The sequence below is a fragment of the Semicossyphus pulcher genome, unplaced genomic scaffold (assembly GCF_022749685.1).
Source record: "Semicossyphus pulcher isolate SPU_LCO1_2020_fin unplaced genomic scaffold, fSemPul1.0.p SCAF_5, whole genome shotgun sequence".
NCBI classification, from domain to species: domain Eukaryota; kingdom Metazoa; phylum Chordata; class Actinopteri; order Labriformes; family Labridae; genus Semicossyphus; species Semicossyphus pulcher.
In genome coordinates, this window is record NW_027211726.1 from 9,871,351 (window position 1) to 9,889,382 (window position 18,032).

Here is an 18,032-nt window from a genome sequence, read left to right on the forward strand (position 1 = left end):
TCTGTGTCTGCCAGTGGTCAAATTTTGCTTTATTCATTCCAAGTTTAAAAATAATAAATATATAATTCAAGAATGCTGAAAGGGAAAGGAGGAGAAAAACTGCAGTCTCAGAGATCCAGAGGCCTGGCGCACGCACATTAAGCTGTCCTTTAGCCTCTCGTTCACCCCATGTGGTCCAGATGTTACACTTACATAACATTTACAGTTGATCTACAAAAAAAATCTGGGCCACGGAGAATCACACACATTCATTATAAATACCCTCAGCATCAATCTCCTTAAAGCCATCATCCTTGTACAACCACAGGCCCAATCTCTGCCAACGAACCTCACACATGACGTATGAAGAAAAAGAGTCAAGTGCACGTTCTCTTACTTCCTTCTCCCACAGAGTGAGTGTTACAGCACACATTACACATTTAAAACTAACCAGAGACCCATGCTGTTTTGCTGCCATCTCAGCACTCTCATAGGACTAACATTCATTATGCAGCACATTCCTCCAAACTAATCTACAATTAGTGGCAAAAACACACTCTGACATCCTTACTTTCTCATTGTCTCTATCACCTGCTTCCTTGCGCAGCACATTTTAGCCTTTACGCTGCGTCTGCTTCATTTTGCCTTCATTCCCATCAGAATAACATTTTTCAGCATTTCAAAAGAGAACTGGAAAACAAACACGCTTTTTTAGAGATATGCACAGAAGGAATGACAGCTTAGTGTATGCGTGCTCTGTTAAAGAGTGTTTTTCAGCATTCAGGCCCGAGTGTGTTCTTGTACATCTTTTTAGTGTGTGTGTGTTTGATCTTTTCACACTTGAGCTGCTCCAAATAGTGCGGTAGCAGGGCTGTCTGACAAGGCTACTTGGCAAAGTGTTTTTTTCAAGCCCCTGGCTAATTCAGCTGAAGACTTCTGCTGATTAAAATGAGATCACCTCCACCGGCGAGACTTTTTGCTCCGTCTGCAGTGACGGGAACACTGCTGAGACGAGGAAGGACTCTGTAGGGCTATAAGCATACGCACAAATGAAAAAAACCCCAACTGGATGCATAGGTGGTTTCTCTCTCTCTCTCTGTGTGCAACACTATGCTGTATACATGCTGTATTAAATAACAAACCTATTTAAAGGTTACTGTGTGCCTGAGTGTACATACATGTAATTATTAACATAGCACAGCGCCTGTAAGTGTGTACATGTACCTACCAGTGTGAATGTATGTACTTTGTACACGTGTGTGTTTCAGCATAAGCAGTCCGCCCGTGCAGAGTTAAAAAACAAAGCTCAGATGTTCTACTTTAGATTGCTATACATTGCGTGACTCTTCTTTGTTATGCTTTGTAGTAAACTGATTACATCTTATAGAATCAGGCCGAGCGGTAAAGATAAGCCAGATTTTAAACATAAGCACAATCTATAGTAAAATAGTTAAAGTGCGGCCTCTGAAAGAGATTTAGATTGGGAAACACATGGAGTATTTCATCTTTAGCTTGCATGTAATGGGGTACAAATATGCCGATATTTTCCAACCCTTCATGCCCATTTCGTTACTGATATATTAGGCACATGTTTTCTTCAACCTAATTGCAGAGAACATCAAGTCTCCCCTGTGGTGGAATTGATATCAAGCCTACTCTTATTGTATTGGCCAAAAACTGCCATACCGCAGACATCTTGCACCCTTCTTCACGCTTGACAAAAGAGGCGACAAAGGTCACGTGTCTGATCACTCACGTTTCTGAGCGCACCTGAATGCAGCATTACCCCGAAACACGGCAGTGAGGGAGACATGCCTGGACTTGTTTTCTGCACCTACTACAGAGACATCAGTGATCGCCGACGGACTCTTTTTATCGTGTGTGTGTCCATGAACATGTAAGTTAGTTTAAGTTAAGTCTGATAAAATGACGAGAATGTGAGCTAACTGTGAGCTAGTTAAGAGCTGTGAAAGTTGTTTAACTTAATTGGCTCGAGTTTCTGTGACTTTTTAGTCTTATATTGTTGACAACTTTGCGCAGGCAGTGCATGCGCACACCTGTGCCAAGTTAATGTTGTAGCATTACATCAAGCTTTTTTAGGGAATCATCGAGCATTTAGGCAGAATTACAGTGTTGTCTTATTGGCGGAAAATATCAGCAGATGCCGATATGTCATTTTTATACCCTTTATCTGCAGATACCGATAACATGCAGATAATATCGTGCATCTCTAGTGTAAAGCTTTTTAGAGACGCCCAAGTCTGCTGGTTTGTCTTATTTGAATATATTTTGCTACGTCTTCTTCAGTCACTTGCTAAAATGTTATTTTTTTGCAGACAGGGGTTTTGTTTCCTGACAGTGAAGCTTGCACTGTAATTTAAAACTTCAAAAGCCATTTCCTTGTGTGTGAATCTGTTATTTGGTTGTTTCTTTAGGAATCAAGCTGGGACTCACCGGGCAGGCTTGTCGACACATTGACCTGGATGTAGAACCTCTTGTTGGGCAGCAGCTCCGACACTCCGTTCAACGCTTCCACGGTAAATGTGTAGTTGGTATTGGGGAGAAGATTCACCACAGTCACCGTTCTTTCAGTCAGGCCGACCTGCTGAGGCACAAAGCCAACACTCGCCCCGCATGGCTCGCACTGCCTCGCGACACACCTCCGGCACCCCACGCTGTAGGTCAGATCCGCTCTGCCTCCTGTGTCGGATGGCGCGGCCCACTCCAAGATCAGCGTGGACTGCTTCAGGGTGTAGACCAAGTCTTTGGGTGGGGATGGTGGCCCTGAGGGACAAGAGTAAGAAAATTGCTTTTAGGTGTATTGTTGCAACCCTTAAGAATTCATGATTCTTATTTAATGTACTGATTAAAGCAGAAAGAGGGAACTATATTTCTTTTAACTTCAACACCTGATCAAACACAGGCTCACTTTGAAATTTGTATGCATGGGATTTTACACTTTGCTTAATCATTTCACTACATGCCAAGAAATATCAAGCAATATGCTGATGACGCTGCCCTTAGCACCACTTATAATCTCCTACAGTAAATGTGACACAGGGCATTTCAGGTAAACTGATTTGTATTAAACCTTCCTTGAAATATAAAAGATGTTTAAAACTTGTTACACTCTAGCATAGTTACCTGAACGGCTTTAACAGACTGCTCAAACGTCATGCTGCTTAAGCTTGAAATCTTCCATACGACTGATGGACTAAGTGCATTGGGTATTAGTGTGAGGTTGCATGAGCTCAGTTTGCACATCACGCTATATGATAATCCTGTTTTATCCAGGATTTGGTGTGAACAAATGATTGTTTTGATGGGAACCACTTGACCCTAATGGGAATAGGCAATTGAAAATGTGGAGCTATTGCTGGGATCTATATGGGGCATTATAACGGTTTGGCCCTGGGAGTAAATAAAATGTATTGGATTTTGAGGGGGGAGGGATCATTGATGATAAATACACACAGGAACAACAATGTGGATAAGACTGGGGCTGGGGCCTGCATGAGTATGGATAACAAGTTTGTTCAACGTGAACCGATGTCGACAGTGCTGCATAGAACAAATCCTCCAATTACCTTCAGTGAACAGCAAGAGGTGAGTTGCCAAAGAGAAGGCTTTTGCTCCTCTGCTACATTAATCTGATTTGATATGAGAGTTATGATATGCCAGATGCCTAACAAGTGTGTGTGCTGCCCAATAAGGCTACCAGTGTGTATGTCTAATAAGTAGCGGGACACTTAATGCAAAATATGGGACAGTAATGAATCCCTTGATTATATTTGAGCTGTCAAAGCTAATAAAACCTTAAAGAGCAGCTCCAGTCATGTTTTAAGAAATATAAAATGCTCTGCTTGAGATAATAAATTGTGTCTGATATGTTTTTATATGTTTAATTACCTTGTAAAAATCCTCCCAAGACATCTCATTAAAAATTCCCCAATCTGCATAGTCCCCGCCCACTTTGCAAATTTCCAACCGCCCCCTCCGTCGTGAAAACAAAACACATCTCTGCCATCGTTTAGAGGCAACTTGTCGAAACTTAGCTAGCTTGAAATGTAGTAATTAGTAGTAGTAACGTTAGTAGTCAGTAGTGAGTTTGCAAAAATGAAGATGACGGTTACAGCTGGCTCACGCATCGCAGAAGCGGTTGCCATAGGTTGCACATGGTTGTGACATCACAAAACTGCCAAAACGTGTTGTTCAGCCTGTCCTTGGTACACTGCAGTTTAAAAGCAGACAGGCCCAGCCATGCAGATGACTGCTTATGTTGTCCCTGATATGTCTTGTAGCACATGAAGAACACCACATGGAGATGTTTACAAGGTTAGACACTTTTTACTGGAGGGGGGTCTTTAAGGTAAATTACATCTTTAGACCCCTGTGTGATGCACTGACCTTTGATTTAAAACCCCAGGCGTTAAACAAGTTAAAAATAAAATTTACACTCCAGTATATAAAGGTCTGTAAAAAGTCAGGCTACAGGCCTGTGTGTTATCAGTGAGTCAGTGTCCTGATTGACCTGTGCTTCTTCTCGCACAGGGAGGCTGAATAGATCTTAGGTCCATTAAAGTCCATGAATTTTATATGCGTCTCTCTATGTGTGTGCATTTGCTGTGTAATGAATAAGTGAAGGTGCGCTGCTCTGTGCGTGCTGTCAAACACGTCACACACCACAGCTGCGTCCCGCTCCCAGACACACGTGGAGCGCAGAGTTACATAAGCCCAGAGAGCATTTAGAGTGTGAACACACATACACACACGTACGATGTAGACACAGCTGGGCCTTTTATTGAAAACTCTCACTACTTTTTTTTCTTAAATCTCTCAGCCTTGTACATCCTCTTTCTCTTGATTTTTCCTTTTTTTTCTCTTATGTTTCTTGAATCTGAGTGTTGCTTTTTAAAAATTTGACCTCCGCAACTACTCTCTTGCGTCATTAGCCCTCTTTCAATCTGCATCGCCTTCATCCAATGACTCTGAGTCCCTCTCAACTGCTACTCCTACATGCTGCATCATTTGAGGTAGTTTTTTTTTGTTTTTTAATTAATTAAACAGCCTGCAGCTATGTATTCCACTAAGTCAGAAGTTCAGAAGGTTTCCATGACCCAAATTACTAGGAAATCCTGGACAGTTTATGAATACCTTTATCAGAACCAAGGTGAAACGCAACCAAGCCATGCTATCTAACCTTGTTGGCTAACGACAAATTGATCCTGTTCCCACTTCTAGACAGCAATATTATGATGCTTAGGGTTCATTTAACAATCAAGATGCATTCCTTGGGATAGAGTGAATGGCTGGGATAAACGCAGTAATACAATTGTAGGTAATATATTAGCTAGCATAGTGCGCTAGCAAACTGATGCCAGTGAGTTTAGCTAGGAAGCCTCAAGTTGACTGTATCTTCCAGCTCCCCTTTTCCACTGGTCAAAAAAACTGCTAACATCCAGCTTTTTTGCTTAATGGGAACGGCTACAATCAGCAGGTAATTATCGGCATTGATGGGAACACAAAACCTGTGTCGACACGTCAATCTCCGCCCCCTTTCCAGCGTGACGCTATGACAACTCCTTCATCATCTCGTCATCTCAGCTACAAATTCTGCCCGTTTCCGTCCAAGCAGCGCTCGAACATTGTTCCTAATTTGTCTGCGCCGAGTTTGATAAACAGACTGAATGATTAATAGATACAATAAAGACCTAACCACCGTAACATCTTCACTGTTGACTAACCCTGTCTCCGGCAGGTTTGTGACGTCAGACAGTGACGCAGCAGAAAAGAGACCGAAAGGAGGATACTTCACTGGCAACGGGAAAAGAGACAATCAGCATCTATTCTTTGATAATGTGTGGTTAAGATTCATTACAAGAACTTTATTTTAGTTTAAGATAGCCTGAAGATAATAGAAGCCGGATGTCTATTAAGGCTTTAGAAAAGTCTGCATTAATGCTTTTTCTTATGTCAGCTATTATCATCTCCCCCTCCGGAAGTCAGGGCGCACAGTTTAAAAAACATTATTCATTACTTTAAGATATTCTTTTATTATAGTTATTTTGCGACAATCATTGCTGATGCAGTCCTGTCAGCAGAAGGGCCACCCCGGCAAAACTGAATGCAATGAAATATTTGTGCCATTTCCATTCACTGTCACAAAGTTTTACTTCCCCTCTTCACTGCCCCCTGGAAATACTCAACACTGTGCTGTAATGGGAAATCTGTAAATAGTCGCCATTAGCGACGGTGATTTCTCATGTCTTGAATAATACAAGGTGACTGTCATTTGAATAATGTAGCTGTGTTTTTAAACCAAGGACTCAAGTTGGAGTCTGTTATTTCAACAGACAGCAGCAGCAGCTTCATACTGCGGTAAACACGTTGGAGTTTGGATACTTCATAGTCATTAATGGCAAAGGGAAAGCATACATTCACACTGGCATTGTGTTTTAATTGCTGCGATAATAAGGTGTGCATATCAGACCTCATTTATCTGCCCAAATCTTCCTTTTGCTTTTATCCTTAATATTCCAGATTCATCAACTCCTCCCTTTCTTTCTCTCTCTTTCTCCACCGTGCGGTGGATTAGCCGAATCTGGGGATGATCATAATTACCGAATCAATGGTGTAATTAATGTGGTCATTAGGCTGCTATAAATGTTATCGCACCGGGATCAGAGAGCTCAGCGATCAATATTGTAATTACACCCCTCCCCTCCCGGTGACCATTAAAGCTAGGACGGCCACACACTCAGACGTATATGTGCGCACACAAGTGAATGTTTATGTATGCGAATACGCACATACAGACCTTGTGACCCTAAGGTTTTACAGGCCTGAGCACTCCCAGGATATAGAGCCCATTATTCCTCCATCTAATTACTAAGCTATATCAATAGGCTGTTCTCAATGCAGAAATCAATAGGGCTACCCTGTATGGTCTTTGTCTTATTGGCCTTGTAGTGCATCTTTATTGGAGAATGGGCATTCTGCATGCGAGGAAGGGGTGAGGGAAGGTAAGAGGTGAGGGATGAGCGGATTACGCTCGGACCGTCGGGATGGGATCATAGAGTCTGTCGCTGGAGGACAGAGGGACGAGATTCCAGTTTGACAGACGGAAGAAGGATGGGGTGATAACACGCATGGGTGAAACGGATGAAAGAATGAAGAGGTAGGAAAATGCGAGGAGGCAGTTGGCGGAGGGAAGAGTGATGAGTGGCCGAGTTAAGGAGACAGAAAGACGGAAGGGGGGGGATGTGCATTCAGGGGTCAGAATGGGGTTGGAGAAAAAAAAAGACGGGGTGGTCTGGAGAACGGGGTGGATAATGGATGTGTGGCAGATAATGGATCAGCAACGTCAGGTGGAGGAATATGGAGAGAACGCACAAGGTTAAGCAAAAAGATGGAGAAAGAGGGGTGATGGGCTTTTTTGGACACGTAATGTGGACCGAACGCGAGGAGGGCTGAAGGATGGATGGGTGATAAAAGGATAAAGGTTAAGAGGCAGGGAAAATGGCTGCAGTGGATGGATACATAACGTGTGTATCCTATTAGATGAAAGGAAGGGGTGTTAATGCAGGTCAGAAGGGGGGAAAGTCCACCTTAAAACATAAAATAATGTGTACGATCATTTCCTCGATGACTGCCCAACAAAGGCTTGGAATGTTTTAACGTTGTGATTTGATATCTAAAACTCTTAAATCAAAGTAAATCCCTTCTTGTTTTACTCTCCCTCAAGTAAGGCAACACAGGTTCTTTGTTTACGGACGTTAACAAGCAGAAATAAGACAAAAGAAAGTGATGATCCTTGAGCATACACATTCTTTTAGTTTGTAGCTGTGAAAACTTTTTGACTTCCACTCAACTTTTTCACCAAGCACAACGCAAATGTCATGTCTTTGGTTTCAGTCTAGACAGACTGGTTGACAATCTGGGATGATTAAAGAAACATCTGAAGTGCCTTAAGGTGGATTTTTCCATATAAAAGGAATCCAGCGCTCGAGGAGGGGTACGGGGTGAAGGTGAGGTGAAGGTTTGGTGAGATGAGACATGGAAACGGGGTGATGAGGAGGCGCTGGAGATGGGAGAATGAGGATGGATGGGAAGACGGAAAGTGGGGAGGTGGGTGCAGGTCAGACGGAGAGATGAAAAGGGGGAAGGTGGATGGAAGGATGCAGGGTGAAGGACGGGGTTAATGTGGCCTTTAAGGATAAAGAGGAAAATGGCAGGAGCAGGGTGAATGGGTGGACGAGTTAATGATTGGCTTACAAACAGGAAATTGCTGACTTAATGCGAAATGTCAGGATGAAATGATACAGTGCATGAGTGATATTTAAGCAATACCACATGAGATGGAGCGCTGTTGTACTCAATATCAGAACGGCTGTGATGCCGTCATAGAAAGGTCATTTCAGCCGTGCTGATATTCAGTACAACAATTCCACCAGCATAGTACTTAAAAGTATAATAAGTAGGATTTTGCTAGAAAAATAAAATATAGACTTTTACAAATATAATATAATATAAATCATCACTTATGGGCCTAGCGCAAAGGTAAATGTGATGCTGTTGGTGTTAGCTCGGCGGGGTGGGCGTGTTCTCGCACGAGACAGTGAGAGTGAGCTTCTGGTGATGAAGAGCCCAGTTTGAATGTGTTGTTGGCAAAATGCAAGAAAAAATCCTACTTATACTTTTAAAATTAACAAGCAACAAAAGATTGATATGTTTGTGCATTAGCATGTATTAGCATTTAATTAATTATATAATACCTAGCTGAGGCAGAGTAATATACGTAGTAAAAAGTCCCAGTGCTGTTATACTCTATATCAGCACTTATGGACTGGTTCTGGTCCAATCAGGTAACTCACTGTTGTATAAGCTGTGATAGCCACTGGTAAAGGTAAAAAGTGCAGTTTGAGAAGATAAACAAGCACAAACATAAATGTATATATTATCTTATTACTTGTGCATGGTGCTGATGGTGTGTCCAGGGGGGTCCTGAAGTGGTCCTCCTCACACACACACACCACAGATCCTTCCTCCTCTGCGACACTGTTGGCTGGGCAGGGGAAACACTCCTGCTGCCTGGAGGACATCTTGTAGGAGCCGGGAGGACACGCTGAAAAGAGAAGACACAGAAATACAGGCCATTAGATATTACAAAAAAATAAGATTTAATATCTGCTGACTGTTCACAAAGGGAATCCAATTTCAAAGGTAATATATAAGGAGATTTCTGTGAATAGAGGATTGTTATGTTAACTAAATCTTAAAGTTGATGAAACAACAGAGAGAGAAATTCTTCAACTCTTTTGAGAATAATTCAAAGTAATATTTTAATCGCTTTAGCTTTTTAAGGGAAACTCCAGCATTGCTCTAAGAACCTAAAGCCTTGGGAAAAAAAAGCTCTAATCTCGCTTTCAATTCACTCGAGAGAAAATTAAGAATGTAGGAAGAAAAACAGAAAGGGAATGATTCCACAGGGACGTACGCGCGGGATAAAAGATACGATTAACAAGAAAAGTAGAAGAGACTTTGGCTAAATCCATCAAACAAACACAATCCTCACATCATGATCAGGGGCCTCGACAAATGGCATCAAAGGCTGCTACTGGATTGAACCAGCTAGGCAAATTAAAACAAGCCAAGGCAATGTGCAGGCACGCGGCTGCATAACCCAAAACTTAATTTTGTTGGTGCGTTCACAATTTTCCACTCTATTTTTTCCCCAAAAACCCCCTCTACACTCGGTATCAACCAACTGGTGCACCGAGGAGAGAGAGACTACGAGAGGTGAGAATGTGGGCGAGGGCGATAAGCGCTCGTGACCTTACGTATGCAGCACACACAAATGCAAACCGTGTAACACAAGCTTATCAATGCATGTGAGACGGAAACACACACTCTCAAACACACACAGAATAAAACAGGTTATTTTACACTCTCCCTCTATGCGGTTTCATTTTCCACTTGCCGTGCCTTTGTAGCAGGTGATAATGGGTGTGAAATCAGGGAGCCAGCGAGCGCTCGGTGCTCTGTTATCCTCTCTTCTGAGACTGTATATTCTAAACAGTGGGTCTACATTAACAGCGTGGCACGCTCTGTCTCTCATTCCTTTCTCTCATCTGCCTTTCTCGCCCCACTCTTCATGGATTTCTTCTTCTAATCTGCTTTGCATTCTACCTCTCTCACCTCTGTTTCTTTCTCTCATCTTTTTCCCTAGATTTAACTCTGTCGCCCCGATTTCACTAGTTGAGTAGTTCTTGATGTAGAACCAGCTATTAATGATATAAATGTAATTATCTGAATATTTTCCAGGACTGACAAACAATCTTACAATACAAAATTGTAATGATGAGCGAACACACCACGCAAGATGCCTGTTAGCGATGACGCTAACATCAAAAGTGGTAGCCTAATGATTGTGGATGTGTTGAAAATGAAGTGGCAAGGAGACTATTTATTTCAAGTCAGTAGGCTATGTCATTGTCCCTCTCCAGCTTCGGTCCTCCAAACTGTAGTTAGGAGACCGCTGTTTGTTTTTTACACGAAGTGAGTTAGCTTTAGCCTGACTCATAGAGCTCTGCTAACAAGCTAACATAGTAGGGAGACCACTGGTTTCTTTAGGCTGAGTCAGTAAGCTTTAGCCTGGCTCAAAGCTGCTAACTAGCTAATGTAGTTGGGAGACCACTGGTTCCTTAAGGCTGAGTCAATTAGCTTTAGCCTGGTTCAAAGCTTCTAACAAGCTGACGTAATTGGTAGACAGCTAGTTTATTTTGACTGATTCAGTAAGCTTTAGCCTGGCTTTGTAACTGACCCAACAGTGGCCTCCGAACTACGTTAGCTAGTTATCAGTTATCTTAAGCCTAGCTGACTTATAACTGCTAACTAGCTTACGTAGTTTGGAGAACACTGGTTTCCATAAGGCTGAGTCAATTAGCTTTAACCTGGCTCGAAGCTGCTAATTAGCTAACATAGTTGGGAGACCACTGGTTCTATAAATCTGAGTCTATTAGCTTTATCTTGGCTCAAAGCTGCTAACTAACTAATTAAGTTGGGAGACCACTGGTTTCTTTAGGCTGGGTCAGTAAACTTTTATCTGGCTCATAGCTGCTAACTAGCTGATGTACTTAGGAGACCACAAGTTTCATAAGGCTGAGTCCATTAACTTTAGCCTGGTTCATAACTAGCTAACTAGCTAACATAGTCTGGAGACAGCAAGTTTCTTTTCACTGATTCAGTTAGCTTTTGGCTGGCTCGTAACTTATAACTAGCTAATGTAGTTGGGAGACCGCTGTTGAGTCAGTTAGCTTCAGCCTGCCTTACTGCAAATTTTTAAGGTTAGCTTACTTACTAAAGAAGAAAGGCTGTCTATGTCAGAGTAATGTTGCATGAAACAGGTGCAGCGAGATGACACCTAGGCTACTCCGCAACTGCTAGACGTGAACCTGAGCTTATCAGGATACTTTCTGCTGAATACTGAACCTCCACAATCTACAGAAAGGGTGCTTCATTGATCATCCTACTTTTCTGTAACTCACACACACGAAAGACCAACTTCTCAAAATCACATACATCACCAAAAATCCTTCGTTTTCAAGTCAAAGAAAGTTATGAATAATAATTACAGCAACCAAGATTTGTTCCCACTGCCACTCAGAAAGGTTGTGATTCACTTGGTTGTTCCTCCAACTTGAACACTGGCCATGAGCAACAGCAGACGTGAGTGACAGAAATTTTAAGTGTAGGCAGCACTGAGAGGTTTTGAAAAAGGCTAACTAGTGAGTGGAAGTTGGTGGAGAAAGTTGCTGGAGCATCTCTCCCACCTCTGGCACTGTAAGACACGAGAGTACAGTTAGGCAGAGAGGAGATGACAGGTTCCGGGTGTGAGACAAGTCGAGGTGCACACGGCAGATGCAACAACACACTCAAACCTGCAGCCCCAAACTCCTTTTGGCTCATGAATGTTCATGAAGACACAAGCACAATAACGAAGGGGGCCTCTGTTATTCCACCTCTTTTTACTCAGCCACTCTGGCAAAAACACACACAAGCAACAAAAGGCCTGCCATTACACATCGATTAGCGGGCCTCGTCAGCCTCTCCTGGCTCAGACCAGCGCGAGGGTGCAAGCGAGTGTGTTTTTGCGACACTGTGCATGTGTGTACGCCTCTGAGTTGCTGTAAGAACCTTGTAATCGACTTTCTAATATCTGTCATTACACAGAGAAAAGCCTCTCGCTTTCAGCTCACAGCACAGCCGAGCACGGGGACATAACAGAAACACACACACACACTGTCAAGCAGCACTGGAGTAGACTCCCTTTGTTCCTGACCGTGCTGCCACTATCCTTCCCTCACCACGCCAAGGACATCAAGCATGAATAGTGCCCGAATCAAGGCGAAATTATGCATAGATCTATGAGAACAGAAATGGGTTTTGCATTTTTTTTTTTACCTATCATGCTTAAAAGCAGGCTAACCATAGCCGTGGCTGTCTGCAATCCGGACTTATCTCCTTAATTCAGCGTGGATCCACATTTCGCCAGCCCACCTTGGAAATGTGCGTCTAATGATAGGGGTGTATCAAGACAATATGTGCAGCTCAGATAACAAAAGGAGCTGGCTTTGCACGCTGCCCATCATTCTCCACAGCAAGGGATCATTCGACGGCACGCCAACAGGCAATGCCAAGAAAGGTCACATCAGTCAAAACGGGCCAGCAGCCATCTGCCAATGGGAGAATGTGGAATCACTAAAACAGATCCAACAGAGGGAAAAGAAGGACGCTTGTAAGGAAGACCACTCCAATCATTAGAAGACATGATTTTTTCCATCTCTTCATTGCCAGGGTATACAAGTTAAACTGGAAACGAGAGCGCAGGGGAAAGAAAAGGGAGAGGGGGTGGTTCGAGAAATAGAGAGACAGAAGGAGAGATCTGCCAGGACAGCTGGCAAACCAACTGATCAATTTGTCCTATGTGCCAACGGGGAGCCTCGATTAAATGGAACATGGCGGCAAATGTACACACACACACATCCAGACATATTTCTTCAAGGTGTAATAATATAGATATGCAGCGACATGCCAAGTCCTATAAGGGAGGGTGGGGGGGATGGAGGATGAGGCAAGAGACCAACTGCTGCGAGAGATAGTAAGGAGAGACACCATCAGACAGACAGATGGTGTGTACGAGACAGAAAGACGGTAGGCTAGGTACTGTACAAAGAGAGCACATTAAACAGGGAGGTAGAATAGACTCCTCCAGCTTGACAGATAGACAGAGGCTGAGCAACGGATAACGTGTTTCGCATACAGATGAGAAACACTGAAAGAAGCAGTGAGAGTCGACTAAGGTCATCTATAGTAGGAATATATTCAACAGTAGCACGTTCAGAGATGTTCACATACCAATTTCGTCATTCCTCGACTTGAATATTGAGCAAAACTTAGTAGCCTGACACTAAAACTACCGTATTAATGTAGTTTGAACGTGTGTGACATGATTACTATCAATGTGGATTGGCTTTGAACTTTAGAGCTGAGCTAAGGTTAGCTGTTGCCTTGCTAGCAGCCTGATATGTAATGTTTGCTGAAGAGCGTCAAAGAAAACCTTATTTTTAACATGAAACTGTTATGTTTTGTGTTTTTTTACAGCGTTTATATGTTAACTGCAACGTTTTTGAAAAATAGAGCCTTAAAATGTGTGATAAAAAAAAAAAGCTGAAATTCGGCTAGCTGTGACTGCTGTGACTGCTAGCAACACACTGTTCTACTTTTCTATTAGCAGCAGTTAACATTGCTGTGTCCGTCCCTGTTTTGACAAAGAAACAAATTAATTTTGGGGGGTTGGTAATATATTATTGTATCATATTGGTGCGTTCACTGGCGTACCTCGCAGATACCCCATCAAAGTCAGTATCAGATACAGGTGTTGATATTGGACTAATCTCTAGGATTTCCGGGACGGCAAGTACACTTGTAGTCCGAGTAATCAGCAGGCTGTGGCGTATGCAGGAAAAACAGTCCGTGTGGGAACAAAAGTAGGAGGTACATAAGAGGTGCCGTAATGACACCCTGGGTCCCATCAGATCATTTGATGACGATTTAGCTTCTTATTAATCTCTATAAACCGACATCTGCATGCTAACAGCTAACAATCTGTTCTAGATCTAAAATTCAACTTGAGATACATTTCCTACGCGGTGTCACCAAAACCGTTCAGCATTCAGATTTCCCGACTTCCTCCAATGCATCAGAAATGATCGAGCCGAAGTAGTTTTCTTCTCCTCTTGAGGACAGACCTGACAAAGCTTGCATATTTACTTTTTACAAATCTGCATCATGATGTTGAAATTTCGGCAAAAGTAAGAAACGTTAATCACAAGAAAAACTCTTCTTTTTCTGTAAACAACGCAGCTTGGGGAAAAGGAAGTCATTTATTGCTAACCACCGTTGTGCCCAGAGGCTGTACAGTCGTCAGACTACAGCTGATGGGATGCGAGATTGGTTTGGACCAACTCTATTGTTGAGCATTCTCACTAACAGACTGTTTGTTCCTTAATATCTAATCAGAGAAATTACAGTAAAAGATTCATGATCAAAAAAAGCCACTGAGAACAGTTTTACAAAAGTAAAACGCCGTAGAATCCACATTTCAATGAGTTCACAAATTACTTTAATAGACTTTTGTCATTGTGGGAGGAATCCATTTATAGTTTGCCCTTCTCTCTTATTCTGCCATCCCTTTCTTTTCTCCAACCTTAACATGCCCATTAATAAATCATGAAGCACTTAATACAATAAATGTGAGCAATGAATTGTTCTTGCCTCCCTGACAGCTCACATTAGTTAATATTAATAACACTTAAGGCGGTTTGCTTTGGACACACAGACAGCTATACACCAAGAGGTAGGCACACGCATCAACCGAGAAATAGCCAAGAATATGCAACGAAATATATACACAACTATAATACACAGACACCAAATGACACCATAATTTGTCTCAGTTTGAAATGATACCACAGATGAAACAAAGATGAAAGAGAGAAAAAGAGGTGACGGCGTGTCGGAGGGAAACAAGGGGGACGGGATGTGATTCCAGCAGGTGGAAATCAATAATTCAAAGGGCTTTAATTCAGATCAGTGCCCTCTGTGTGGCTGATGCTGATTCTGATGCTAATTCTTTCCGCTGGTAGGCAGCTTTAACATCCATAAAATGAATTCTCATTACCATCAAACAGCATTGAAGGTCTCTTCTACCCACACACCCACATAAGTCAGACAGGTAGGCGGCTTTGAGAATAATGACGGACTGCTACGTTTAAGTGTTTCAGGTTTGATCCAATCATAACAAAGTAAAATGATGGCAAGATGCCCCGATGACTTCACACACATAAGACCAATGGAAATTGGTCTGAACTGGATGGAACCAGTCGCCTCCAAAAAGCGGGTATTTAGTAAATAATGGGACTTTGACTAAAGGGAATTGGATTGGACTGCACTGGACCGGAACAAAAGTTTAAAGATATTAAGTATCCCGGAGCTAAGGGAAATGGGCTTGGCGGAATGCCAGAGTGAATTCCCAGTCTTGTGTTAGAAGTAAAAAACAATGAATGGAAAATTTCTTTCTCAAAAAGCAAGAAGCTATGCAGTGGTAAAGAGTGGCAGAATGTGTGTACTACATGAGTTCCTTCTTCTAATATCTGATTAGAGCTTTTACGTTTGTTTTTAGCAGCAAAGGGGTTGTCAGTGTCACAAGAGAAGAGTTTACAGCTATGCTAGCTGCTACGTTAGGCTAAGACACGTTAGGCTTAATGCAAAACATTAAAATGCTCACAGAGTAGCCTCGAACTGAAACCTGTCCATTTCCTTTTTCATTGTAAAACATTAGAAGTGTTGAATGTTCAGTTGCAAGAAGTGACAACGTTCTTTGTTAAAAGGCTCATGATGAAAATACTAACATGCTTATTTTTAGTTTCTTTGTTGTTTATAATTGACACTATCCTGGTTTAGCCGGTTAGCATGCTATTATGCTAAGTTTTAATCCCATCATGCATTAAACTGTTTTGTTTTTTCACCCAGGTCAGTATAGTTAATTGGGGTGGTAGGTATCACATCTTAAAGTAATAATCTGAAAGATTTTCATTTAAATAAATGTCTGTTAAGTCACTATCTTTCGCTGAATAAGGTAACACAATGGTGATTAAGCCTGTGCCTAACGTATATAAATAAATAAGTGAAAATCCAATAAAAAAGAAACGAATTTGAGGAAAATCAAGAGTTACAATTGTTACAACCGGAGCCAGACGTGGATGTCTGGATATCTGGAACGTGTGCTCCCGCAATTACCGTTTATCGCCATAGGTGCCGCTAAAAAGAACGAAACTGAGATCTTCAAGATTATCACTTTAAGTAATCACACTTTGATTTTGTGTTGTTTTTGATTGACATTAAAGATACAATCTCGAATATTTCTATTTCGTGCTCTTGTGCGCCACCCACTGGGGATAATCTGTAATTATGGGAGTGCACATCCTGATCTGCAGCTGGCTCCCTTTGTCATGGTTCCAACTCTTGATTTTCCTCACGTTCGTTTGTAGACTGTTTGCCTTCATCTGAGTGTCGAATTTGTTTCTTTTTCTTTGGATATTCACTTTTTTTTAAAGTTGTATCTGTAGTCATCGATCTTTTCTTTAGTGTTCAGCCATAGTAGATTACTGCTTACTCGCAATTCTTACAGAAACAGGAAGTGCAGTCGCTTAGCTCCGCCTACCCTCTCTGACAGACCAACCACTGCTGGGTGATGGAAAACGCGTCACTAACTGGGCACTGCTTGGGATTATTTCCACTAAAGTCGCCACAGACACCCAGTCTGTAATACTGCAAATGCAAAGGCTTTCATCAGTGGGCCATAGGCTCAATCACCATTGTGTTACCTCATTCAGCAATAGATAGTGACTTAATAGAAATGTATTTACATGAAAAATGTTAAGATTATACCTTTAAGCAGCTGATGAAAAAAAGCAATTTCACGACACTTCTCACAGTCTGCTTTTTGAACACAACAATTTCCTCCTGCGCTACATGCAGTGTCATAACCTGTCTGCACATCTAGCTGCTTTTGAAGATACGACCAGGCTTTGAATTACAGCATAAATCCCTGTTATCAGCTCTAAGTAAAGACCTCATTCACGTCTACCCACTGACTGGCTGCTGCCTCGCAGTGTAATCGGGGAGAAAGCTCTGAGCCATGGCATTCAGGTCAATGCTTTGCTTTATCATTTTATGCTCTGTTCTGCCCCGGTTACCACAGACTGACATCACACAGAGAACACAGGAGGATGACTGGCGAACAATGCTGCCAGGGGTATTAATGTCAGCGGTGCTGTGTACAAGCTTTAAGCTGGAGACATGTCTAATTCTGCAACACACATGCACACTATACACACACAATTACACGCTGGTATGAATGTAAACACTCACAAATGTATTCACCGGCCTCCACACACAGGTGTACAGTTAGACACAGAAGATTTAACAATAGCAGTGGTTACATCACAAAACAGACGCAACAAAGAGCTGTCCTGTTACATCACAGCACAGAAGTGCCAGGTCTGTGCTGTTTGTATCAGAAGGGAACAGACAGGAAAGGTAACACATATACACCTGAACCATCAAGGACAGAAAGAACACAAATTCATTCACACAGTCAGCCAGCGATGTAGGCGCACAGCAGGCACGCACAACCAAAAGACTGACGACAGGAAATGATCAGAATACAGACTCAGCTTAACTTAGCATTTTACCATTACACCAAAGAGTCATTTTGATGGACTATCAGTTAGTTCACTAGTATCACTAGTTAAGCTAAATTCACATGTTAACAATGACAATGGAAACATGCTAAAATAGTAGTTTAGCCTGCAAGTAATTCTACTCTCTGATAAACACTCTTAACACTATACAGCTCTGGCTGGTGGGATGGGTTTGTGGCTCTGTGTTCCCAAGCTTCTTTGTTCACTGATATTGTAGAATAAGGGTTG

At 42.2% G+C, this 18,032-nt stretch overlaps 1 protein-coding gene across 1 annotated transcript in view; it reads right to left on the reverse strand.

Annotated features, from left to right (window-relative positions):
* Window positions 1–10,195, reverse strand: part of LOC138608701 (ephrin type-A receptor 7) — a 69,814-nt gene extending 59,619 nt beyond the window's left edge. Inside the window, exons 1-3 of the mRNA XM_069681260.1 lie at window positions 10,177–10,195; window positions 8,948–9,103; window positions 2,434–2,763 (exon numbers count right to left, since the gene is read on the reverse strand). Coding sequence (XP_069537361.1) covers window positions 2,434–2,763; window positions 8,948–9,103; window positions 10,177–10,195 — 505 coding nt within the window. The remainder of the gene's footprint in view (window positions 1–2,433; window positions 2,764–8,947; window positions 9,104–10,176) is intronic.
* Between the last annotated feature and the right edge of the window lie 7,837 nt (window positions 10,196–18,032).